Source organism: Microcebus murinus, chromosome 29, assembly GCF_040939455.1.
Source record: "Microcebus murinus isolate Inina chromosome 29, M.murinus_Inina_mat1.0, whole genome shotgun sequence".
NCBI classification, from domain to species: domain Eukaryota; kingdom Metazoa; phylum Chordata; class Mammalia; order Primates; family Cheirogaleidae; genus Microcebus; species Microcebus murinus.
Window position 1 is genome coordinate 2,856,816 of NC_134132.1, and position 27,388 is coordinate 2,884,203.

The 27,388-nt window shown below is 37.8% G+C and overlaps 2 protein-coding genes across 4 annotated transcripts in view; one reads left to right on the forward strand and one right to left on the reverse strand.

The window, feature by feature from the left end:
* Positions 1-13,884, forward strand: LAMTOR3 (late endosomal/lysosomal adaptor, MAPK and MTOR activator 3). The gene is made up of 7 exons (XM_012738402.2): positions 1-157; positions 482-527; positions 1,677-1,711; positions 8,230-8,288; positions 9,678-9,811; positions 10,935-10,998; positions 13,298-13,884. The coding sequence occupies exons 2-7, from the start codon at positions 519-521 to the stop codon at positions 13,369-13,371; spliced, it is 375 nt and encodes a 124-aa protein (XP_012593856.1). The 5' UTR covers positions 1-157; positions 482-518; the 3' UTR covers positions 13,372-13,884.
* An 11,081-nt stretch (positions 13,885-24,965) lies between these two features.
* The window catches only part of DAPP1 (dual adaptor of phosphotyrosine and 3-phosphoinositides 1), a 48,225-nt gene continuing 45,802 nt past the window's right edge, over positions 24,966-27,388 (reverse strand). For all 3 annotated transcript variants that reach the window (XM_075998772.1, XM_012738404.2, XM_012738403.2), the window contains one exon: positions 24,966-26,543. In XM_075998772.1, coding sequence (XP_075854887.1) covers positions 26,475-26,543 — 69 coding nt within the window. In that variant the 3' untranslated portion in view covers positions 24,966-26,474. The remainder of the gene's footprint in view (positions 26,544-27,388) is intronic.

Sequence of the window (27,388 nt, forward strand, 5' to 3'; positions counted from 1 at the left end):
CGCCCCGGAAGTCCCGCGTCACGGGGCGCCGGATCGTCTCGAGTGCTTCCTGGAGCTTCGACGAGGTCACGAATCATGTGACAGCGGCTTGCTCAGGAGACTGTCTTTGAAGCTGTCCCTGAAGTGACAGCAGAGGATCCGCAGGCCAGAAACCCAGGTGACTGGAGCCACTTTGCGCAGCGTTCGGGCCGGGCCGGGTGTGGCGCGGGCGGGGAGGCTGGAGAGCAGACCGGACGCCCCTTCTCCTTGGGCCCAGCTCTGTGGCGTGCAGGCGCCGGGTGGGGTGCGCTGGGGTGAGGCGTCCCAGCTGCTGCCTTTCGGGGAGTTGGGGAACTCGGACTCCCTCCCTCCCCGGTCTGAGGCAGGCCTGGGACCGCGGAGTTTTGCTAAGTTCTGCCGGGGGCTGAGCTCGCTTAGTAAGCTGGTAGTGGGGAGGGCGAAGAAGCCGAGAGGGAAGAGTCACCGGCAGTTTCTCTTCCAGGCGTGGAGATTGACCCTGCGGGAGAAAGGGGTTCATCATGGCGGATGTGAGTTGACACCCCCACGTAAGAAGGGGAGGGTGAGGGATTTGGAGGAGGCTGCTGACGGAGGAGAGGTTGAACTTCCCAAGTAGAAATTTTCAGTTTGGGTTCCTCCCCTGCCCCAATTAATTATTTTCTGTGGGATTGGGAATAGGAGACTAATATGAATGAATTTGCAGGATCCCAAGTTTCTGCCTGGAATGGGGCTGGAGGACACTAGGTGCCTGAGGTTGAGAAAATTGTATTCTCCTTACTCCCCAGTCCTGCTGGGGCATAAGAGAAACTCTGTATATTTATCGTTTGAAATTCTAAATGATAGTTTGCTGCCCTTCTCATCAATGTGTGATAAGTAGAAGATGTGTTCTGAATCCTTTTTTTCCAGTAAGTGGTCATGATGTCTTACTAGGTTCATTGTAGCAATTTAACGTAATTTCTAATGTATGCCTCTTTAGCAACATGATAAATTCAGTGTGTGTGTTTCATATGAGAGCAAAAGTAAGCTGGTGTGATAACATGAAACAAAATGATCATTCAGGTTTGGAGAATAGTAGGGATTGGAGGATCAAAACAACAGATACCTGATTCATCCATGTAAGGTCATAATTGATACTTGGATTGTCAGTGAAGTTCCCCAAATGAGAGAGTGTAATGAAACAAAATAGTCTTCTATTTCTTTAGTCCTAACTGTGTTCCATGTCAAATATTTGACACACATTGTCATTTATCTTTAATCATGTGAAGAAACAGAGGTTAATCACCTTATTCAGGGATGGTAGAAAAATCTGTCTTTGGACATGGAAAGATGTTCACAATATCTTCTCAAGTGTACACAATAGCAGCAGTATGTAAAATACTGGTATGAAAAGAATGATCCAATTTTTTATCTAATATATATTTGTGTTTCCCATTTCTAGGTATGCCCACAGGTTCTGTGATTATCCCTGTTCAACAAATAATGAGAGGATTAGAGAAAAAGGTTATTTAACTTGCTCCAAGTTACATGACTAGTAAATATCAAAATCAGACAGAGAAAGATAAAACACAAGCAAGAAAAGTTATCAATGATAACCTAAGGTCCCTGAAATGTAGGTAGAACAGGATATAGAAAACCAGTAGAAGGCATATTATTATATGATTTTTATATATTCCCTTCAGGACCTAAAGCGATTCCTGTATAAAAAGTTACCAAGGTAAGATATTATTAATTTGTTATTGCATTTATTCAGTATACCATCTGTTAATTTATGAAGTTTTTTGTTTCTGTTTTTAGACTAATATTTGTATATTAGGCCATTATTTAGCACTTTCAAATGCCTAGGTAGCACAACAAACGTCCTTTGAATTTACAGATAAATAACATGGGTCCTGGAGAAGTTATGTGACTTGTCCAAAGTCAAACAGCTAATGGATGCTGGAGGGCTAGAACACAGATTTCATGCCACTTCTGAGTTTTTAAAAATATATTATTATAGTAGTTTACTGGATTATACTTTAAAGTTGTTGCAGTACTTTTAAGGGAAAAAATTAAGAACTTGCCTTTACTTTTTAATAGCAATATTAAAACCAAGTTGCCCAGTCTATATAATTTGAGAATACTAGACTTAATAGTATATATTTGAAAAATCACAAGGCTTTCTTTGTACAGCCCATTGGATGTACCATTTTATAAATTAGGCTCTTGTGTGTTTTAAGGTTAGCAAACTTTCTTTTATATATTTTACTGATTGAAGGGACATTTTCACTTTAATTGAATTAAAATTCACGTTTAGTTTAATGTAAAATGAAGCCTTCTTTGACAAGTGCTGCTTTCCTCTGCATCCACAACTATTTATAGATAACTCAGAATTCCTCAGAGTAAAAGCATGAGAGAGAGAGAGAAAGAAAAAAATATGACCCATGGCATCCATTTTTCACATTCCAGAATAAGGTGATTCAGAATTAACTGAATAACCTTTGAGGTAACATAGCAGAATATGTGGTGAGATCCTTTTTTCTTATCCCGCAAATCTATTTGAAGTTACAAAACAGTTTAGATGTCAGTTTATTTCTGTAGTTAGGAAAGAAAACTATTGTTTAGATTTTCGCTTGAATTGCTTGGTGTGGTTTGCCTATTAGGTTGTGCCTTTACTCTGATTACAGACCACTAGAAATTAATGATATTATTTTCTGGTTATTTCATGTTAATGTAATACTTAAATTCATTTTTATTCTCTTCCTCCTATTGACAAAACTAGAGAGACAAGATGCTGATTCTGTTCTCAACCTATAGCAGTGTAGGCAATCGGAGCTGGTAATGCAGAGCCATAGAAATGACTATATAAGCTGAGACTGTACAAAGGAATTTTAATAATGAATGGGAAAAATAACAATTGTTTTTTTCAACTTTTTCAAAAAATTAAAACCTTTCTTATTGTTGGTTATAAATATTTAGGGGAGTAAAAACAACTTCTAAAATTAATATTTGTTTAATACATTGAGAATTAAAGTGTTTTATTTCTTTGTAAAGAAAACTTATCAAGAGTAGTGTGAACAGTGTTTGCCTGCTTCTTTTCATATGTCATAAGATAAGGAGCAGACACCTTTTATTTACCTTGGCTAACTGGTATATTCATTCTTGTTCTAAGTTTGTATCAGTTTTCAACATTTTGTCTTCTGTATTTTCAATGTTGTGAGATATTTCTGAGATTTCCTTTAATATGAATTTTTTTTTCTTTTTTGTCAGCATTACTTCCTTTGGGACATTTTTGTCACAACCACTTTACTCATTTATGTCAATAAATTTGCCTTCACTGAGTTCACTAAGTTCCTCTGGCTACATACCTAAAGTCTCTCTAATAGAGTCTCTCTAATTCGCTTGGTCATCTCTTTCTTCTATAACTGTTTACTTTCTATTTGAATTTCAATTCCAGCATTATTATTTTTAATTTCTTCCCTCTATTCCATTTTTGCTGGCTAATTCTTTCTTTCACTTATCTTTATTTTTTTTTTTTAATGGTACGTGGTTTATCACTGGGAGATAAGGAAGTACAAAAAAAACTACATGCTTTGCTCTCTTTCTGTGAGCTCAATGACAGAGGTCCAGTGACCAGCCACCACCATACTTTTAAAGAAGTAGGGTTGCTAATTACAATGTGCAATTTTTTTTCTTTCTTTTTTTTTTTGGAGACAAGGTTACCCTCTGTCACCAGGGTGGATTGCAGTGGCACAGTTATAGTTGACTGCACCCTCAAACTCCTGGGTTCAAGGGATCCTCTTGCCTCAACCTCCTGAGTAGCTGGGACTACAGGCGCATGTCACCATGTCTGGCTAATTTTTTAACTTTTATAGAGATGGGGTCTTGCTATGTTGCCAGGCTGATCTTGAACTCCTGGCCTCAAGTAATTCTGCCTCAACCTCCCAAAGTGCTGAGATTATAGGCATGAGCCACTGCGCCCTGCCAACATCTATTAATTTACATCTAGTTATTTACATAGTGATTTGTGGCCTGAAGACTTAGCAAAGTTTGTACTTTATTCAGTTAATATGCCATGCTACCTGAAATTTGACCCACGCTGTTGGGGAGAAATGGTATTATTTAACTAAACCATAACAGCTAAAATGGACACGTTGGAACTGTGGGAAATGAGGGCTTTCATTATGTATCTGTAGTTGCTGGAAACTTAGCATATTGAAAGGATGCTCCAATTGTAGTTGGGAGCACCTGGGGAACACTGATCAAAATGAAGGAGTGAACACGACCAGACCGTGACCCAGCCACACATCCAGGCCCTTGCCAGAAAGATCCCTGCTTCCCCATCTAGGGCCCAACTGATGCCTCAGGGTTGAGGCCTCCCAACCTGGTACCCCTCCAGGAACCCAGAGTCAGAGAGTCTGCACCAGGGAGCTAGGCCTACCCTGTCTCTGCCCAGTTTCTCTCTCCGGCATACCCACCACATTGGTGACTAAATACAGGAACGGAAACATAGGTGATCCACTTATAAGTCTTAGCAGTTTATAATCCTGTTTTGTGTGTTACTGTCTCTTGTTGAAGAAGCAATAAATTTGTATTCATTATTCTTAAGTTGTAAAGCCACCAGTAAGATACTCATTATTCACCTGGAGATCTAATAAATAAAGCAATAAATTACATGGTATGTGATTTTAAGTAACAAAATTGGTTCAGACAATGAGGGTCTCACTTTAACAAGTAGGTATACTCTGAACATAATGGTGTATGACACTAGGTATGGTGAAGCTGTCTGTATAAAAGAATTTGAGAATTATCCAAAATGTATTCATTTATTACTGAGTAGCTCTAATGTTGATCAAAAACAGTTGAAAAGTAAATGCTTGTGTCTTCTTTGAATTCTGATATTTTTATCTTTTAACCAGAGAGAAAGTAATTAGATGGTTGTGCTGATCCAAGAAACAATTTCAGTTTAAGGATATTTGTAAAAACAATATCAAAATCTTTCCATAATTGCAGGAAAGGGATTAGTACCATCTGTTTTTTCAGTGTGACTAAGGCCAATTCGACTCATATTCATGATCATTTCCTGAAAGTAGGCTTACTACATCCCAAAAGTGAAGAGAATGAAGAAATAATACCAGGACCACTTAGAGAGAATAGTAGAATATACACTTAGACTTGTTGCTACATGTATGGATTTGGATGCAGGCATCCTGGTTTTATAGCCATGGATCCATACATTTTAACTATTGTATTTCTATGCTTCTCAATGGCTATAGATAGTAATGGAATGTGTGGTTTTGTGCCTTTTTGAATTCTCTGTTAAATGTCATTCTTGGACTTGGATTTTAAAATCCAGTTATGACCCAAAGCGTTCTCAGGCTTTAATAATGACACTTTATGTTTTAAAATAACAAAGTATTTCATAATTGTGTGAATAAAACTATGATATTTTTTATTACTAATGTAACATTTTATTTTTAGAATAAAAATGGTTGCTTTAGTGAGCTTAAAGTTTAGATTTTTGCAGAATATTTCATAAAATTTAATTTACTACTGCTAAAAGTATGGTATATCTTTTAATGAATCACAGTTATTTTTAATTATTAGTAAAATTTATTCATATTACTCTTTGTCCACTGTGTATAGAATTGGAAACAAATTTTATATTTGTGACCTGATTTTTAAAAGTGGTTACTTGAAGAGCATAAGTAATTTTTCTATTTTCTTGGACTCATATCTCTGAAATTCATTAAAAAGAAAGTTTTTTTATTTCTATTTCTTCTTTTGGTGCATTAGTTGGCATTTAAATTAATTTCCATGGAAATTAGGAAAAAGCTACCCGTGGTAGCACAAATTTTTCTAAACATTGTCACAGTACTATTTTACCTGTTTTTTAATTTGTTCATTTTGGAAGTGGGTTATAACATTCATAAAGTCAGATTCAAGAGTCAACTGAGGGACATGGAGTGAGAAGCTTCCCATTCCTGCGCTGCAGGCACACAGTTCCCCTCTCAGAGGCACCCTTGTTATCTTCAGAGATGTCTTATGTACCTGCCAGCAAACATGTATGCATGTATTTACACACACACAACATGCTTACACATTTTGTTACGTAAGTTGTTGCTTCTGGTACACACTATTGTAAACTGTATTTTTTTCACTTAAGAATGTAACTCTGAGGGCCAGGCATGGTGGCCCACGCCTCTAATCCTAGCAGTTTGAGAGGCCGAGATGGAAGGATTGCTTGAGGCCAGGAGTTGGAAACCAGTCTAAGCAAGAGCGAGACCCTGTCTCTACAAAAAATAGAAACATTAGCCAGGCATGGTGGCACCTGCCTGTAGTCCCAGCTGCTCAGGAGGCTGAAGCAAGAGGATCGCTTGAGCCCAGGAGTTTGAGGTTGAGCTATGATGGCTCCATGGCACTCTATCCTGGGGAACAGAGTGAAACACTGTCTCAAAAAAAAAAAAGTGTAACTTTGAGAGCAGCCCCTGCTAGTACATAGAGAATTTCCTTTTTCTTTTTATGCTGCATAGTATTCCATTGCATGTGTATATCATAACTTATTTAACTTGTCCTTCTTGATGGATAATTATGTTTCTCATCTTTTTCTATTTCAAGTGATATTGCTGTTGATAACTGTACAAAGTGATTTGCACATAATACAGATATCTGTGGGTTTTTTAATATAATCTTATTTTTAACTTAGAATAATATATGTTTTTATATTACTCTTATAGAATGTTTTAATCCATATATGATTTCAGAATAATAGGAAATAATACCAATAATAGTATAAAAATTATTTATGTACAGTCTCATCATTCTTATTTTTAAATGATTTTGTTTGTAACATTTTCCATCAAATTTTAATGACACTTCTCTGACTTAAGTTTTTGACAATGGAATTTTAAAAAATTTACTTTCAGTCTTCTAACATTAGGTTAATATGAATATTTCTCATTCCTAAATTAAGACATTAGGGTTAACACAATAAGGATTGGATAATTCTGAGTTACTGTAGGAACAGTGAACAACATATCTCTTGAGTTGCAATTTACAGATAGTTACAGGGGGGCTATAGGTTTTGTTATAAAGGGTTTTGCATAAATGTTGAAAGTTTGGCAGTATTTCCCCATTATAATTTTTAACACTTTACTTTTGTGTTCTAGAGTATGTATTTCTTAATTGCTAATTTCTCAGGGAATCTCACTGATAATTTAGTATTTAAACTGTAGTGTTAAATTGTGTCATTGTCAGTGTGCACAGTTGACATCATTGGTGTTAGTTAATTTTAATTCGTATTTTTGAATGTTAACTTTGTACCGGCTTATGCTTTTACATGCATTATTTTATTAAATTTCACAATATCCAATAAGATAAGTACAGTTATTCCCATTTTCAGATTGTTCAGCTGAGGCTTAGAAAGATTCCCTAACTGGCCCAAGGTAGCATAAATAACAGCAGAGCCTGGACTAGAATGCAGAGATTTCTAACTTTAGAACTATAGCCTTAACCATTCTGCTTATTTCTTCTTAGGTAACCATGGCTGAAAGGATTGCTGCATGACCTTCATTCTTTTTGTTCTGTTTCTTCAGCCTAGAGCAGTCTTTCTGCTCCTCTTCACTTAGCGCCATAACACCTCAGCTGAACTGTCACTTCCTCCAGGGAAGCCTGCCCTGACCCACTTGTCTGCATCAACCCCCTCTTTTCTGGGCACTCATATCCTCCTGGACCTCTTAATAGCACTTGCTACTGGTTGTAGTTTTACATTTGTTAGTCTGAGCTGATTTGACTGATAGCCATTCACTTTTTAAATTGTAAACTCTGTGAAGGCAGCACTTATGTCTGTTTTTGCTTATCATGGCATCATTAAGTATTAAGTGCCACAAATACTTCATATTGGAATGAGCAAGAGAAAGGAAAAAGGACCTCTTTTTTTCTCACTATAACTACTGTTGATAACCTTTTATACATTTGTAAATAATGGAATGATATAATACATTAGCAGTTTTAATAGGGAATCATCTATGTTTTAAATCTTCATTAATAAATTTGTAAGATTATAGACATGTCAGTGATACACATTTATTCAATTTCCAGAAGAGTTTTGACAAACACATTATGGGAGCATATGATAATCAATAATTGAGGTTCTATGTGTTTTTAGAAAATAATGTGACAATTACCATTATGTCTTTGAAGTGCATACTTTGAGAAAATGAAATGTTTTATATTTTAACTTTTTTCTCTTTCTAGTGTTGAAGGACTCCATGCTATTGTTGTGTCAGATAGAGATGGTGTACCAGTTATTAAAGGTATAACTCAGCACTTACAATGCAAATGTTGTTTGCCTTTGACTAAAAATGTGTGCATTTACATCTGTTCACAAACATATAAAACTCATTTCAGTAAATTCAGGAGATACTAGTTTTGAGGGAAATGTTTGGTTTTTATGTCAGGCTGAATTGGAACCTATACTGTATTAGATGTCAAATGTATCATGTTAACTTAATCTAGAGTTTCAGCATGGATTTGTCATAGGCCCACTTTCCCATTAATGACATTTATGGTATAATACAAAACATTAGCAGATTTAAGGGATGAGAATGAATGTGTGTGCAGCTAGATATAGAATATACACAGACATTTCTACATTTTTTTTATCAATATTGCTAGTAGTTTTAGGATAATACCCATATGTTTTTGTCATCATGTATTGGTTATTTTGTTTAATCTTGCCTGATTTCCTACTTTCTTACCAGAAATAAATTTTTTTAAAACTTTAAACTTCACAATTATTTTAGTTAATCATAATCTAACAATTTTTCAACCTGATTTTTAGCTTTTATTATTATTTTTTAAGTATATATGGTATCACAAAGAGTCAGTATAGATTCAGACCATTTTTACTATTTCTACTTTTGGGTATGATCAGAATGGGTGTTCCTAGTTATTTTGGGACACTGTAATGGCTTTACCAAATAGTAAAGATTAATTTTCTGTCCATTTTGTTTACAATTTATTTTCTACCTGGAGTTGCTATATGTGTCAGATAATTTTAGACTTCAGAAATGAAAGGAGGTTTAGGGGTCTCTTTAGTTCTTTCATTTTATAAGTCAAGGTGGTTATGTACAAAAAGTACATTGCTAGTTCGAAGTGGCGCGTGAGTCAGTGACAACACAGCGATAGAAGAAGTCATCTCCTATTGAATGGTACAGTGTGCTTTCTAACCCACCATAAAAGTTAGACGGCCATGGGCCTAACTCCACATAGGTCTTTTAATGAGTGAGAGAAACATGAAACAGGTAGCCAGCTTCAGGATTATTAATATCTATATGAGATACTGCTGCTGTCAGTTTTATGAGAACAAAAGTTTTTGTAGCGTTTTTCATTAGTTTATTCTAGTCTAGATTCTCAGATAACCAAAATATTCAATTTATTAAATGTACTGCTTAATCTATATTTTAAGGCAGATATCAAGGAAATAAAAACAGTATGCTTTTAAAAATAAAAAATATGAGAATCAGCGTTTATTTCCCTAGTTACAATCACTGAACTCATTGAGCAATTTTTCACACCTAAATTGATGAGACCCAAATAGTGATTTTCAATATTGTGAAACATAACCTTTGTGTTCAGTTTTTTTATGGACTTAAGTTTTTCTCAAAAGTGCTATAAAGCTTCTCCCTGTGTAATTTTTCTAGTGGCCAATGATAATGCTCCAGAACATGCTTTGAGACCTGGTTTCTTATCTACTTTTGCCCTTGCAACAGACCAAGGAAGCAAACTGGGACTTTCAAAAAATAAAAGCATCATCTGTTACTATAACACCTACCAGGTAAGTTCATAATTATCAAATGGTGTGCTGATTTCAACTCTCATTTTTGTGCTTTTATGTAAAATAGCTTGTATTATAATTCTAAATTTTAATTTTTGAAGGAGGATGAAATTTTAAAATTTTAGCCTTCAAATTGGTTATGTTAAACTATAATGATTTTTTTTCCACATTTTATACCAGGATATAATTACTTTGGAAAAATAGTTAAAGATTTAGTAATAAAGTACATGTTACCCTAAAAAGGATAAGTCAGGTCACCACTTACCTCCAGTAGGTGGTGCCCTTAGCTAACCTGTGATTTCTTAAATGACACATTTTTTTGTTGTGTGACAAATAAAAATTTTTCCATGACAATCAAATGATAACTTATTTAAATTTGTTATTGCTGCTGATTCCATCATTTGATATGAAATGGTGTGTATAGTAAGTGAGATTATTATTTGTGGGGAAGAAATTTGTAGTTACATATTTCTTGCTCTCTGCCTGTATTTTTGTCTTAAGAATAAATTAATCCCTTCTGCTTTAGAGTGATGTTTCCTACATGATTCATTGATGTACAACTGGTGATAACATAAGTGATATTTTTTATTTTAAAAATTATATATTTTAGTCTATTAATATACACTAAAAGGTAACCAACTCATCTGACCTTTAGTTTTACCAGTAAAGGATTAAGTTGAAGCTACGTTTTTAAAAGGTAGTTGACTTAAAGTTAATTTGAATTTAAATTAATTTAAATTGCAAGGATACAGGAGTCAGGAAATATGAAGATAAAACTACTTGAACGACGACGAAATACTACCTTTAGTCATTTAATTATCAAGTATGTATTGAGCCCCTACTAGGCAATTGACATTCTGCTGAGCTTTAGAGACAAAAAGATGAAGACATGGTTTCACCTTAGAAACTATTCAGGCTAAGTGGTATTAATGTCTCTAAGAAATTATCAGTAACTGTTTTATGGAAATATTTACTTTCAGCTCTTCATATTTTATGTTGTAATACTATGTTAGGCTAGTAGCACTGACTAATCTAAAAAGTTCTGAAAGATTAGGACATTTCGGTTGAGTTATACTGCCTTTGCATATGATGTGACATTATCTAGATCTCATTTTCTTTCTAGGTGGTTCAGTTTAATCGTTTACCTTTGGTAGTGAGTTTCATAGCCAGCAGCAGTGCCAATACAGGTATGTTTTAATTGCCTTACAGCTTCCAGTTCTTACGCTTTTTAAATTTAATTACCATATCTTAATTCAATTTAACTTGATTTAGTTACTGTATCTGTGTGCTCTAATATTTAGAGTTGGATACTTAAATTTGCAGCCCTTTTTTTGCTTGATCTTGGGAAATATGATTTTCTTCTGGATTCTAGTTTTTAGATCCGTATAATGGAGCTAATATCTGCTTCCTCCATCTTATGGGGTTATTTTCTAGTTCAGATGAGACTGTATATGGGCAGGTGATTTCTTTGAGATAGAAAAATTAAATGTTTTCTTAAGTTGTATATGTTGCTCACATTAAAGCAGAAAACAAAAAGAGGGAAAAGCATATAACCAAACAAAACACATTATGGTCAAGGATGAGTTGAATTCCATATAGTCCATTGTATTAAATTAGAATTTTTAAAATTTTGCATAATGAGCAAGATGAATATGAAGCATTTAAAGAGCATGAATAGGGTGAACATACATTCTTGAGGGCTGAGGAATTTCAGAATAAATGCTAGGATAGTAAATAGTAAAATTCCATTATATCCAATACCTTTCACTGGATATTTATGTGTAAAATAGTGACAGTATTCAGTTGGATTATAGTTGTTTTACTTCCTTTTGGATAAAGTAGAACTTTTTTTTGAAACATCTGCCTCTAGATTTAATTGCTGTTGAGAATTGTTATACATTACTTTTCTTGTCTCCCCCCCACCCCACCCCACCCCGCCCAAGCTGAGCAAATTCTAGTTTTGTCACTGAAGCCTGTTTTTAGATATCTCATCTTTAGAAGGAGAAGTATAGATTTGATCTTTTAGGTCTCTTTCATTGCTAAACATTTTAGGAAGCTGTAAATAATCTGTGTGAAAACACTGTAAATTTTATGGGATGGTAGCGATATCAATATTTTAAGCATAGTAAACCTCAATTTTTTTTTTTTTTTGAGACAGAGTCTCGCTTTCTTGCCCAGGCTAGAGTGAGTGCCGTGGCGTCATCCTAGCTCACAGCAACCTCAAACTCCTGGGCTCAAGCGATCCTCCTGCCTCAGCCTCCCGAGTAGCTGGGACTACAGGCACGAGCCACCATGCCCGGCTGATTTTTATATTATATATATTAGTTGGCCAATTAATTTCTTTCTATTTTTATGGTAGAGACGGGGTCTCGCTCAGGCTGGTTTTGAACTCCTAACCTTGAGCAATCCGCCCGCCTCGGCCTCCCAGAGTGCTAGGATTACAGGCGTGAGCCACCGCGCCCGGCCCTAAACCTCAATTTTGACAAATCACCAATCATCACGTATTAAATCATCAGTTATACATTGTAGTAATGTACAGAATTATAGTACTTAGAACCTTTCCTTGAGATTTGCAATGCTTTTAATAGTCTATAGGAAGAAAAGTTTTATTTGTTTGATCATAAAATAGGCATTAAGGTATATAGCCATTCACTCTGGTAAACTAAGGAGAGAAGCTAGACATGCTAATTTCTAGATGAGTTTGTCTCCCAGATTCACCATTGAACTTCTTTTTAAACATGTAAGTGTGTTTTATACTCTACCATTTATCTTTTAAATATTTTTTCATTTGAAATACTCATTTATGAATTTATAAAATAAATTTGTTGAATTTTTAAAATTTTGATTACTTTGCTCAGTATTGAAGCAGCCTGTTTACCTATCTTTTGATATAATCTGCTAAAATTTGCTCTGGAAAAACATGCGTTTTTTAGTAAAAAGTATAAGATATATATAATTTCTGAATCAATGCATATTTTGAAACAATATAAATTAAGATTTTCCTTTGAAAGCTCTAACAAATTACAGTGTATATAATTTATTCTGTGTATTAATACATATATTTTTCATCCATTTACTTAAATAACAGATGGCAAAAATAAACTTTGTAATGATTATAGAAATTTTGGTTACTTTATTCAGGATTACAATACAGACTGAGCAGCCCTAATCTGAAGGTCTGAAATCAGAAATGTTCCAAAATCTGAAACTTTTTGAGCACCAACATGACATTCAAAGGAAATGTTCATTGGACCATTTTGGATTTTCAGATTAGGGATACTCATTCAATATGTATTCTTCAAATATTCAAAAGTCTGAAATATTTCTGGTCCCAGGGATTTTGGGTAAAGGTTTTTTTGTTTTTAGTCATAGGAAGTAAACTACGTCTGATTTACTTTTTGGTAATTATAAATTTTGTGCAAGAGAGAACTTAAGACTTTCAGAAACATTTTTCTAGCAATCTAATTTTCTTCATCTTTGTTTTAGGACTAATTGTCAGCCTAGAAAAGGAACTTGCTCCATTGTTTAAAGAACTGACACGAGTTGTGGAAGTTTCTTAATCTGACAGTGGTTTCGATGTGTACATTATCTTCATCATAGCAACACAATATCAATCCAGCAGTCTTTAGAACCCAGGAATACTTGTATCTACGTGCTCAAGAAAGGTCCCTTTTTTCCACCTTCTACTAAAGAAAGATCCTATAGATATAATTTATAGACAGATCGATTGTTATATTTTCTTGTGTTTGGTCTTTTCTTATTTAGTGAGATCTGGGGATACCACAAAAATGGTTCAGTCTGTCACAGCTCCCATGGAGTTAGTCCAGTCACCAGACATGGATGCGATTCTATTCAGTGGATCAGAATCAAAGTGGTACATTGATCCACCTGAGCCATTGAGTGTTTCCCTATTGTACAGTATGCCCAGGTCTGCAGAATGAAGCAGACTCTTTTTATTGTGAATAATGATAAGGACATATTTTTCTTCAGATTATGTTTTATTTCTTTGCATTGAGTGTGTAAGGAAGATAAAATGGCCTAGTAAAAGTAATAAAAATCAGTACAATCACTAACTTTCCTTTGTACTATTATTTTGCAGTATAGGGGAATATTACTAATTGATTCTTTTCAGAGGGTGCTGCTTTCCTTTAATGAAAATGGAAATTATGGCTAATGATTTTCCCCACAACTCTGCTTTCTATAACCAATCAGTATTTTAATGTTTGTGTGATCTTTATAAAACTTAAATATGGTTTGTTACTGAATTCTATTTCCGGTATCAGTATTATGTAAACATGTTAGTATAGCCAGTTTTTTCATACATGAGTATAAATAAAACAGTATTTTTAAAAATATAAGTTTGAGCACTACACAGGTCTTTTTTTTTCCTTCCAGATTTTCCCAAAAGTTTAAAGAACATAATTAATTTAATTTGATTCTTTCAACTACATGAATAAGAAGTGAGTGCTTCTTATGGGTATTGGTTTGGAGATTGGCTAATATAAGCTGTCAATTAGAAAAGAAAGCTCATCCGTAAATCTAGTTTAATCTCCATGAAAGAGTTACAATAGTTCTACAGTATGCTCTTTATGTTCAGGAATGCAGTTCGTCATTTAAGGTTGTTTCCTTGTAGGTTCTTTAACAATCAGTTTGTCACTGTTGTAGTTCAGTACATATGCGTTGAGTACCTGTGTGCCAGTCACCAGAGCTACGACATCTCACAGTTTTAGGAAGCACCATTCATGTATTTCTGTGCTTTGGCGGTTGCCTGTCCCTAGAGTTGTACAGTGAGGCATTCGGGCAAGTATTGTGCTGCTTTTCCTTCCCTCTGACTCCCTCCTTACCATATAAAATACTAATTTGTAGTATCTTCCTTTAAAGAGCTTACAATTTAGTAAAGGAAGCAGGAATAGAAAGTGTTGTGATAAAGTTACACACAGGATGCTATAGAATCACAAAATCAAGCCACCTAAATGGGCAAGACATTCTTTATAGATAGAGGTGTAACGTTTTACCTGCAGGGAGCTATAAATACAGTCATATACTACATAACATTTCGGTCAGTGATGGACCACATACAGGAGTGGTCAGAGCATAAGGCTGTGCCACATAGCCTCGGTGTGCAGTGGACTGTACCATCTAGGTTTGTGTAAGCACACTCTGATGTTCACATGGTGATTAAATCACCTAAGGACGCATTCCTCAAAGTGTGTCCTTGTCATTAAGTGATGCATGATTACAATCTAATGAAACATTAGACACACCCCTTGAAATCTAGAATTCCCATTATCTGGATTATTATTTAATAGTGTCCAGGAAATTTTTGCCAGTGCAATGATGCATGAAACAATAAAGTCTTTAGAAATGAGGTGGCCAAATGTTTATTTTCAGGTAATAATAATTGTATATTTTAAAAATCTCAGGAAAAGAAGCTATAATAAATGGAGCCACTTAGCCTTTATATGGTGAGTACTGCCACTGTTCAAATTTCTGAGGAGGTATAATTATTTTACAGTTCATCTGGAAAAACAAGCAGGTGAAAATTGCTAAGTTTTGAAAAGGTGATATAAAACTAGATTAACTATTTTTGGAAGGTAGTATAAAACTAAGTGCACAACTAGACAGATCAATGGAATGTGGACTTACCCAGAAACAGACTGTAATACATACATATGAGGACTTAAAATAGTATCAGATCGCATCATAACTCAGTAGGGAAAGGATCATCCAAGTAGGGCAGTCATTTCATATGCCCTGTTAGTGGCAGTGTAAATTAGTATACCCTCTATGTACAGCAATTTGGCATCTCTGTCAAACTTTCAAATGCACATAACCTTTGGTCCTGCAGTTCTACTTCTAGAAATTTATCCTACCAATGCGTGTAGATGTGCAAAGTTGCATATTTACAAGCATGTTCTTTGCAACTTGGTAATATCAAAGGATTGGCTGCAACCTAAAAAATCTACCGTAGGTAGAATGACCATGTGTTCTGGTTTTTCAGACAGTACCAGCTTATACCTTCTGTTGCTGGTATAATTATTAATAGTGCCCCTTTCATTCATAAATGTCCCATGTTAGATAAGAAACTATATGGTCCCCTTAATCTTAGAGAATTATTGAAATAAATTACTACATTTGTCCAATGGAAAAGAGAATGAAGAAATGCTTTAAGTACTGTGATGAATGGTCTCCAAGACATAGTGTTCATTAGAAAAAGCATGGTGTGAAACTAGCATGCTACAATTTATGTATAAGAAGAAAAAATATATACATATTTATTTGTATCTGGTAGACTATTCTGAAGAAATAGATGGAAGAACTTGATGACATTGGCAACCTTCAAGGAAAGGAACCTAGGTACTTGGGAGATGAGGATCCCAGGAGTGAGTGAGCCTTTTCACTGTAAACTTCATCGTACTTTTTGAATTTTTACCAGTTAAAAAAAAAATAGAAATAAAATATTTCAGCAAACAAAATTTAAAATAAAATGGTGTTAAGTGAAGTATCCCAAGAATGGAAAAACCAGCACCACATGTACTCACACCAAATTGGTACTAATGGATCAACACCTAAGTGGACATATAGGAGTAACATTTATCGGGTGTCGGGCAGGTGGGAGGGGGGAGGAAGGGATTGGGTATATGCAACCGAACGAGTAAGATGTGCAACATTTGGGGGATGGAGACACTTAAAACTCTTACTCAAGAGGGGAGGGGAGACATGGGCGATATATGTAACCTTAACACTTGTACCCCCATAATACGATAAAATGGTGTGATATTTGGGGGAGAAAGTTGTATCGGTCAGGATTCTCCAAAGAAACAGAGCCAGTAGGCTATACACCTATTATTTTTAGGAATTGGTTTATGGAACTGGCAAGTCCAAAATTTGTGGAGTAGACCAGGAGGCTGGAAGATCTCAGGAGCTGAGATAAGGTTGAGGAGCAGAATTTCTTCTTGGAAACCTCAATTTTGTTCATGAGGCCTTTCAATTGATTGAATGAGTCTCACCCACATTATGGAGGATTATATCTTTTACTTAAATTCAAGGTATTAGATGCTAAGCACATCTACAAAATGTCTTCATAGCAACACCTGGATTCAATGTTGGAATAACTGGGTACTGTGTCCAGCCAAGTGGACACAAAGCTAACCTGCACTGTCTGTCCCTAGTCAACGTGGCACCTGTGTGCATCTCCTAAAGCGATATTTTAATCGCCAGTAGAAACAGTAACTAGGTTGTATCATACAACTATCCTGTGTACAACCAAGAATATTCCCCAGAAGAGGGTTCCCCAAAAGAGGATGCAGAGTCCTTGAATGTTGTTTACTTTTCTCCTTGCTATCCTGTAACTTAAATATTGTGATGTAAGGTTAACTACTATTAATACATCTTACGTTAGATAATAAGAGGATGAGGAAGTGAAGAAAAAAGATACGTATTCAATGTGTATGTGTAGTATGTACAAATCTATATATGCACAAACATTAGTAATAAAGTAATCACAGCCCTTGTTTTTCCAGCTGGGCCTGTGGTTTATAGCTGGTATTAATAACTACCTTTCATTACCTACTCCACATTCCCTTTGCTCTCAGCAAGCACCGTGGCTGTTTCTGGCTCTGCCTGGTGAGGTAGTCCAAACCTTCATTCCCAAAGACTCTGACCATTGCTCATCCTGCCTGAACTGGGTTTTGTAGGTTAACATTGACTTTAATTGCAGGGCTTAGTAGTACTGAGGTGCCCTGGTGGATCGCCTGTATTCTAGTCATACTCACCCTTCCATTGAGCAGGAGTGGCCCAATTTCCCCGGCTAATCAGGACCAGTCACTCCAGCCAGTACGGTCTTTTCTCTATCTTTTATCTCAGAGGAATGAGAAGCCCAGAGTGGGTCCAGTTCAATGTCCAGTTCAATAGCATTGTTGTGTCTACTGGTGGGGGCCTTACTCTTCGGAATAAAAACTTCCTGACTCTTCGGAATAAAAAGACCTGAGGAGCGTAAGAACATGGAGACAGAAAGCAAAAACTGTGTTAGTGGATGACAAAGGATAATAATGGTGCCACTCCCATTTCCACCCTTGGTTCCTGGACTTGTGAATCCTGCCTTTGGAACAAAGAGCACCATATATTGGATGCTGATTTGGAGTATGTAGCCGCCTGAAGAACAATTGCCCCAGCCCTGCAGAGTACCCTCACCTAGCTAGTGCTGTCACTGTCACCCAAAGGCCATTCCACCTTTCCTTCAGGCCAGCTGCTTCAGGATGATGGTAAGACCCATGAATTCCATGAGCAATATGAGAAATAACGTTGCCCCCCAAATCCAAGGAGGCTCATTAGATATCGTGCCTCTTTTTCTGTTGTGAGAGGGAGAGACCCAACAAATTATCTTCTACTGGAGAAGTGATATCTCGACATGCCCCACACTATTAAACTCTTAGAAATTGCAGTGAGTTGTAAGACACTTGAATTTTTGTCAAATTCATTTCCCACCCTCTGAGACACAAATATCTTCCCAATATGTCGAGGGTAGTTGCTGCCTCTTTTTCACTAGGTCCAGCAGCATGTTGTCATCAGTGTTAGGGACCAGTGTGGTGTGGGAGGAACCTGTAGACTGACTCGTGACGCGTGGCTGGAGACTTGACAGACCACAGAGGCGGGACAGTGAAGGTGTGCTTTTGGCCTCGACAGCTGGACACCTGCTGCTACTGGCGGTCTTCACTAACAGGTGTAAGGAACAAATGTTTGCCAGGTCAGTAGCTCCATGCCAGGTGCCAGGGGATGTGTTAATTTTCTCAAGCAATGAAATCGTTGCAAAAATCAGCAGCTGCAATTGGAGTCACCACCTTGGTAAGTTCGTGATAATCCACCGTCATTCTCCAAGATCCACCTGTTTTCTGCACAGGTCAGATAGGCTGAACGGACAGGTGGCGGCATCACTGTCTCGTGTTTATCAAGTCCCGATGGTGGCACTAATATCTGAAACCCTTCAGGAATGTGGTCTTGCTTTTGGTTTACCATCTTCCCAGGTAGAGGCAGTTCTAGTGGCTTCTATTTGCCCTTTCTTACTGTAATGGTCCTCACTCCATAGGTCAGAGAACCAATGTGGGGATTCCCCCAGCTGCTGAGTACAGGCATACCTCATTTATTAATGATTTCTGCAATTTGCTTTAAAATTTTCCTTTCCTTTTATGTTATTTTATTTTATTTTTGAGGCAGAGTCTCACTGTGTTCCCTGGGCTAGAGTGCCGTGGTGTCAGCCAAGCTCACAGCAACCTCAAACTCCTGGGCTCAGGCGATCCTCCTGCCTCAGCCTCCCGAGTAGCTGGGACAACAGGCATGCACCACCATGCCTGGCTAATTTTTTCTATATATTTTTTAGCTGGTCAATTAATTTCTTTCTATTCGTAGTGGAGAATAGTGGTAGTGGTCTCGTTCTTGCTCAGGCTGGTCTTGAACTCCCGACCTTGAGCGACCCTCCCGCCTCGGCCTCCCAGAGTGCTGGGATTACAGGCATGAGCCACTGCTCCTGGCCTGCTTTAAAGTGTTCCAATCCAAAAAGTAATTTTTTAAGTGCAGGGGAGAGAAACAACATGGCAAAATATTGATAGTTGTTGAAATTGTAATTTGAAAATTTCAAAAACAGTTCAAGAAGAAAAAAAGATGATAAAACTACAGATGGCATCTTTATCTAGGAAAGAAAAAAAGTTGTAAACTTTTCAGTTTCCCCTTTTTGAGACCTGTCTTTTTGGATCATAGTTTTCCCTTAAAAAAATTTTTTTAATAAAGGCCAACTCCAATATCTGATTTAAACAAACCAGGCTGGGATTCTCAGCCACTCTGGATTTACCACATAAAGGGTAAAGAATGCTTTATTAGCTGTATTTTTTTTTTTTTCGAGACAGGGTCTTTCTCTGTTGCATTGGCTAGAGTGCCGTGGTGTCAGCCTAGCTCACAGCAACCTCAAACTCCTGGGCTCAAGGGATCCTCCTGCCTCAGCCTCCCGAGTAGCTGGGACTACAGGCATGGCCCACCACCCACAGCTAGTTTTTCTATTTTTTTGTAGAGATGGGTTCTTACTCTTGCTCAAACTCCTGACCTCAAGCCATCCTCCCGCCTTGCCCTCCCAAAGTGTTCAGATTACCCAGCCTACTTAGCTGTCTTTAATAGCTATATTTACCAACCTAGACATGCCTTGTTTTATTGCACTTTGCAGATACTGCTTTTCTAACAAATTGAAGCTTTATAGCAACCCTGAGCCAAGCAAGTCTATTGGCACCATTTTTTTTCAACAGCATGTGCTCACTTTGTGTCTCTGTGTCATTTTGGTAATTCTTGTAATATGTCAAACTTTTTTTATTACTGTATCTGTTATGCTGATCTGTGATCAGTAATCTTTGATGTTACTATTGTAATTGTTTTGGGGCACCTTGAACCGTATCCATTTAAGACGGCAAACTAAATAAATCTATGTATTCTAACTATTTCACTGACTGGCTATTCTCCCATCTCTCTCCCTCTCCTTGGCCTCCCTATTCCCTGAGACACAACAATATTGAAATTAGCCCAATCAATAACTCTGTAATGGCCCTAAGTGTTCAGTGAAAGGAAGAGTTGCATGTCTCGCACTTTAAATCAAAAGCTAGAAATGATTAAGCCTGGTGAGGAAAGCATGTTGAAAGTGGAGATAGGCTGGAAACTAGGCCTCTTGCGCTGAACAGTTGTGACTGCAAAGGGAAAGTTCTTGAATGAAATTGAAAGTGCTACGCCAGTGAACACACGAATGATAAGAAAGTGAAACGGCCATTGCTAAGATGGAGAAAGTTTGGTCTGGATAGAAGATCAAACCAGCTACAACATTCCCTAAGTCAAAGCCTAATCCAGAGCAAGGTCCTAACTCTCTTCAATTCTATGAAGGCTGAGAAGTAAGGACACTGCAGAAGCCAAGTTGGAAGCTAGCGTAGGTTGGTTCGTGAGGTTTAAGGAAAGAAGGCATCTGCATGACATAGAAGTGCAAGGTGAAGGAGCAAGTGCTGATGGAGACTGTACAGCAAATTATGCAGAAGATCTAGCTAAGACAACGGAAGGTTGTCAACTACACTAAACAACAGATTTTCAACGTAGATGAAAACACCTTATATTGGAAGAAGATGCCATGTAGGACTTTCATAGCTAGGGAGGAGCAGTCAATGCCTGGCTTCTGGCTTTCTTGTCGGCGGATAATGCAGCTGATGACCTGACTTCTTTTATCCCTCCCCTCCCTCTCGCTCCCCTCCCCTCCCTCACCCTCTCCCCCCTCCTTTCCCTTCCCTTTCCTTCCTTCCTTCCTTCCTTCTTTTCTTTCTTTCCTTTCTTTTTTCTTTTCTCTTTCCTTCCTTTATTCTTTCCTTCTTTTCTTTCTGTCTTTCTTTTCTTCTTTCTTTTCTCTCTCTCTTTTCCTGCCTCAGCCTCCCTAGTAGCTGAGACTACAGTTGCATGCCACAACACCCGGCTAAGTTTTCTATTTTTGGTAGAGACGAGGTCTCGCTCTTGCCCAGGCTAGTCTGACCTCCTGAGCTCAAGCAATCCTCTTACCTCAGCCTCCCTGAGTGCTAGGATGACAGGCGTGAGCCACTGTGCCTGACTATAGCTGGTGACTTTAAGTTGAAGCCAACTACCCATGGCCTTCTCATTTAAAGATTTTGTTTTGTTTTAAGCACCACAGGAGGCAAGAAAAGCTTCGTCTTTCTCTGCTGCACCCTTTCTAACAAAAGGATTTGTTCTGTAAAATTTGGATTTAGTAAAAAAGCTTCACTTAAGTACCTAGAAGGCCACATGTGGCCTTAAAGCCACACGTTCCCCACCCCTAGGAATTGCGCCAAATCTACACTGCGTGTGGTCCGTAAGTGGAACAACAAAGCCCGGATGACAGCACGTCTGTTCACAGCATGGTTTACTGAATATTTTAAGTCCACTGTTGGGACCTACTACACAGAAAAAAAGATTCCTTTCAAAATATTACTGTTCATCAACAATGCACCTGGTCACCCAAGAACTCTGATGGAGATGTTCAAGGAGATCCGTGTTTTCGTGCTGGCTAACACATGCTAACATCCATTCTGCAGCCCATGGATCAAGGAGTCATTTCAATTTTCAAGTCTTGTTATTTAGGGAATGCATTCCATAAGGCTGTTGCTGCCATAGATAACGATTCCTCTGATGGGTCTGGGCAAAGTAAATTGAAAACCTTCTGGAAAGGATTCACCATTCTAGATGCCACTGAGAACATCTGATTCACAGAAGGTCAAAATATCAACAGGAACAGGAGTTTGAAAGAAGTTGATTCCAACCCTCCTGTTTGGTTCAAGTTGCTTCTTATGGATAAGGAAGGAAAGAGAGTGCTTTCTTGAGATGGAATCTACTCCTGGTGAAGATGCCATGAACACTGTTGAAATGACAACAAAGGATTTAGAACATTGCATAAACCTAGTTGATAAAGCAGCAGCAGGGTTTGAGAAGATTAACTGCAATTTTGAAAGAAGTTCTACTATCACACAGCATCTCGTGTTACAGAGAAATCTTTCCTGAAAGGAAGAGTCAACTGATGCAGCCAACTTCACTGTTGTCTTCTTTTAAGCAATTGTCTGGGCTGCCCCAAGCTCCAACTACCACCACCCTGATGAGTCGGCGGCCATCCACAGCGAGGCAAGACCTTCCACCAGCAAAGACATTGCCACTCCCTGAAGGCTAGATACGTGTTGGAACTTTTTAGCAATAAAATGTTTCCTAATTAAGGTATGTACTTTCTTTTTAGATATGCTATTGCACACCTAATAGACTACAGTATAGCATAAACCTAATTTTTATATGCACTGGGGAACAAAAATAACTTGTGTGACTCACTTTATTGTCATGGAATGGAACCAAGCCGACAATATTGCCAAGGCACGCCTGGATGTCTGTACCCATTATGCATCTGGCAGTGGGGAAATGACCACAGACTGGGATCGGTGCACTGGGCCAACTTCTATGGCTCCATCCCTGCTTTTTCTGTGGATAACCTGGTCCCTCTCAAATGCCTGCCATATATATTTCTGGGAATCCACATAGAGCCCTTCACGTGTACTCCTGCAACCACATGGCCAATTTCCTTTGCTCTGTTCTGTGCTCCGGATGAGCTGTGCTGCTCAGCTCTGGCCATCATGCTTCCACCAACGGAGGCTGTGGGTCCCTAGAGGCTGCTACTGTCTATGCTGACAGCCAGGAGTGCCACCGTTGTTCATAGCTGCAAATGTGACACAGCTTACAATCTCAGAGTCTGTCCCCTAGAGACGTTAGTGAACAGCTCCTTTAAATTTTGCTGACGGGGGGGCGGCTGAGTCTCAGACAAAAGTGTGCTCACCCTCACCTTTCCCCTGCCCTGGCATCCATACTCCACCAGCGAAACATTTGCACCTCGACCCTTTCCATCCTCATGTGAATTCTTTCTCAAGAAGGCTCTTGTGTGTTTGAACCTACCAGTTAGCAGACCTGTCCTACTCAAAATGTGGTTTTTTGCACCCTGTTTGTTTAACAAGATAAACACAAAAATTGTAGCGCATAAAAACAGCATTTGACATAGTCACTTTATGTCTGTTGAATCTAATAAACAATTGGGATTGTAATATTTGTATTTTTTGCTTAATTTTTCTAATAATTTATTTTTAGTGAATTTTACAAAATCCCAGTCTGTGATAGATCAGAAATGGAAAGGAAGAAAAAAAAGAAGAAAAAAGAAAAGAAAGAAAGAAAGAAAGAAAGAAAGAAAGAAAGAAAGAAAGAAAGAAAGAAAGAAAGAGAGAAAAGAAAGAAAGAAAGAAAGAAAAAAGAGAAAGAAAGAAAGAGAGAGAGAAAAGAAAGAAAGAGAAAGAAAGAAAGAAGAAAGAAAAAGAGAGAAAGAGAGAGAGAAAAGAAAAAGAAAGAGAGAAAAAAGAAAGAGAAAGAAAGAAAGAAGAAAGAGAAAAAGAAAGAGAAAGAAAGAAAGAAAGAAAGAGAGAGAGAGAGAGAGAGAAAGAAAGAAAGAAAGAAAGAAAGAAAGAAAGAAAGAAAGAAAGAAAGAAAAGAGAAAGAAAGAAAGAAAGAAAGAAGAAAGAAAGAAAAGAAAGAAAGAAAGAAAGGAAGGAAGGAAAGAAAGAAAGAAAGAAAGAAAGAAAGAAAGAAAGAAAGAAAGAAAGAAAGAAAGAAAGAAAGAAAGAAAGAAAGAAAGAAAGAAAGAAGAAAGAAAGAAAGAAAGAAAGAAGATCTGGTTCTTTGCCGTAGATGGTTTGAGAAACTGTGCCCCACGTCACGGGCAGGCAGCCCGCACCGACCGAGGGCAGCGTGGCTGCAGCCTGGCACCCGCCGCGGAGTGTGCTTGGCCAGGAAGAACTTGCTGGAAGCACAGGCTTGCTGCGGTGGGGCGGAAGCAGTGGGGGAGGGAAGCAGCACTAACGTTTCCGTGCAAGAGTTGTCTAGCTCTCCGCCTGAACAGGGACACAGCGCCGTGAGTGGGGGGCTGTCTGTGTCAGCCTCCCCTCCACGAGGTGACTCCACTGGTCCCCACGGAAGTCTGAGAGTAACCGCCAGCACTCTGGCTGGGCCTCACGAGGTGCTTCCTTTAGGATGTCAGTACGTCCTCTGAGCAGAAGGGCCTGACGCAGGCCCTCCACTCTCTCCTCTCCCACATGCCCCACTCCGATCTGCCTTGGCACAAACATGCTATTTGTGGACCTGGAGAAATAGCTGAGCGCCCCTCCCCAGGCTCCGCTCAGAAGGTGGGTCACTTCGTCACAGGACAGCTGGGGCGAAGCATCTAGCCCAGGGCTAATTACACAGTGGGTCCATGTGAGCTCACCCTTTCCACACCAAAACTCCAATGAATGGTTCTATCCCTTGCTGAAGCCCATTCCCATCATACAACGTTGTGTGCCTGTCTTGCAATAATTATCTTATTTACTTCTCTACATTGTCGTAGATGTGTTTATTGTTTTTTCCATGTTCAACTAAGGACTCCTTGAGATTGGGACTATTTATTCAACTGCCAATCCTTTGTGGCCTATAGTCTAACTAAAGTGGATTCTCTATTGCTATTTATAATATTAATCAGTTGTGTTTCTTTTAAATGACAAATATTAAAAATATATTTTAATAGCAAAAGAGTACATACACAGCAAAATCATATTCCTTTTAATAAACAAAACCAAAGAATATAAATAAACATGTTTTACAAAAAGTAAAAACAATAGTACCTACACAAAAAAACACCGCTGTTTCTAAGAAAACAAAACATAAAACCATACATCTCAGTGAGGGTTTGTGACTCCTTGCTTTGCAAACTCGACACAATACAGCTAACCTGACATCTGCTTTACCCCATAGAATACAAACATAACAAAATACATTAAAAACCTTGTTGAAATATGCAAAAAGTTTATGAAATATCTGAGTCTTGGATGTTTACCAGAAGAAACTTACTGAACAAGGTATCCCTTTGGATTGCAAGAGCAGTTGGTACCATAACCTTTTTATTCTCGGGCTCTTCATTCATTTTTGTCTCCCTCCAAACTTCTATCTAAAAAAGCAGTGTTGATAAGGATAATAGAAAGGGTTAGAATCTGTTTGTGAGCTCCGGGCACCTGCGTCTCATTCCCCTGTTTCAGCTCTCATTCCCCTTATTCTAGTTTGAAAAAGCTGTGTAACACATTAGTAGGTATTTCGTGTAGATTTAGTGTAATTCCCTCAACTGGCAACAGAAATTGCTGTTTAATAAGGTGCAGGGTGCTTGGGTGATTCTTACGTCTCCTGGCCCAGCCCTAAACAGCTGATTCTGACGAAGGGATTGTTAAAACACACTCTCCTTTAGAAGCCTCTCGGTCCTTTTGGAGAAACGGTGAATGGAGATGACTCAGTGCTTACAAGTGCTCCATTATGATTACTACAATAACAATAATTATCATTAAACTGCAAGTTATCTACTACTTTATCACCCTTCAATGTATGTCTTCTCACTCTTTAAAACATTTCCCCCAAATGGTCAAAAGAGATGTTTTTAAAATTACATGTTCATTTATCTTTATCGCACTACCTAATTGCCCATTGAGTTCTCACGGTTGTGTCATTAGAAGTGAAGGGCCCGCTACCTTTCTGAGCCTTTTAGAAAGAGAAAATAAATACCACAAACATTTTCCATTTTAGTTTTGGAAACTGTTTCTGCTTTTTGTATCAAGGGGGAAATCTTTGATGTTTGCTATCTCAATATAATTTCTGAGGAAGGACTCCGAGCCTCTAAGTATCCGACCGTTTCCCTCCTGGCTAATAGCACAGCCTGGGTGTCGCACTGGCTGGCATGACTCGGGGCGAGACTCCTGTCAACTGTGGGTCCCCTGATGTCAACAGGCTTGGGGACCACACTGAGTGAAAGCGAAATCCCTCCATCTCACGCCGTGCGCTCCGAGAGTGGGTGTGATCAGTCACATCACAAGGACGAGGGCTTCAGTTTCTCGGTGGGGACAACTTCTTGGAAGGGCAGAGTGTGCCGTGAGCTAGCAAACGTCACGTGCGGATCCCAAACAGCCTCTGCTTTTGATTTGTTTTTAGGGCAAAATCTTTAGCGGATCGCAGCGTGGGGCATTCCACCTTGCTCCTGGGCCGGGTGGAGCTCGCCGAGAAAGTTCTACTTAAAGATGAAGGAGTGAGATCGGATGGTGCCTTCCCTTTGGTTGAGCTGCTTTCTTATTTGTGACTGTAATAAAACACACACACACGTGTATCTATTATTGCGTGATTTTAAGATAATGAACTCTGGCTTTTAACAAATGAAAAATAAGACATATTGATTAGTAAGGAAGATGTGCAACTATAAATTAATTATTAATATCATATGCCCCCCACCAAGTTTCTAATCTTATTTTCTGTATTTTTCTCAGAACACATATTGTAAAGTGATTGCTAAAACATGTAGAAATTGGGAATTGCCCTAATATTTGTAGTAAAACATAAAATACAATACTATTCAATGACTCAAAGGAAGATATAGAACTGAAATTATTGATATGGAAAGATGTTCATAATATAGTGTTAAATAGAATGAGTAAAGAACACTAGAGAAGAATTAAATTTTGTGTTTAAATGTTTACACACAAGGAGAAATTTAAAAGTATGTACATTTTATATATTTTTATAATGATTTTGTATCACTTGGACAACTACAAAATAGAAAGAATAAAAAATTAATTCATATCTGAGCAAAGGTTTCATATGGCAAAGTGTCTCCACACTAAATATCAAATACATTGGAAAATTTTCAAAATGAGTAGTATATTTATTTAAATTTCAAACCGAAACGATAAACAGAAGCAAAAGTCCAGAAAGGAACTTTCTTTTACAAAAAATAATTAGGAAAAATGTTTTTTGAAAACGACAAGGGATTCAAGATGGTATTTCCAGGAAATTTTAGTAATCTGTAAGGATAAGTTCTTGGCTAATAACTTACTAACCAGCAAACACATGCAGAAAATGTATGAGACTGGTAAATTTTATTAGCATTTATTTTGTATTCCCCTGGGAAGTGTTTAGAAAGCAGATAAA

Coding starts and splice junctions, on each gene's coding strand:
- LAMTOR3 (XM_012738402.2), top strand. Junction 8,289..9,677: donor TGGTGTACCAGTTATTAAAG/GTATAACTCAGC, acceptor TAATTTTTCTAG/TGGCCAATGATAATGCTCCA. Junction 10,999..13,297: donor CAGCAGCAGTGCCAATACAG/GTATGTTTTAAT, acceptor TCTTTGTTTTAG/GACTAATTGTCAGCCTAGAA.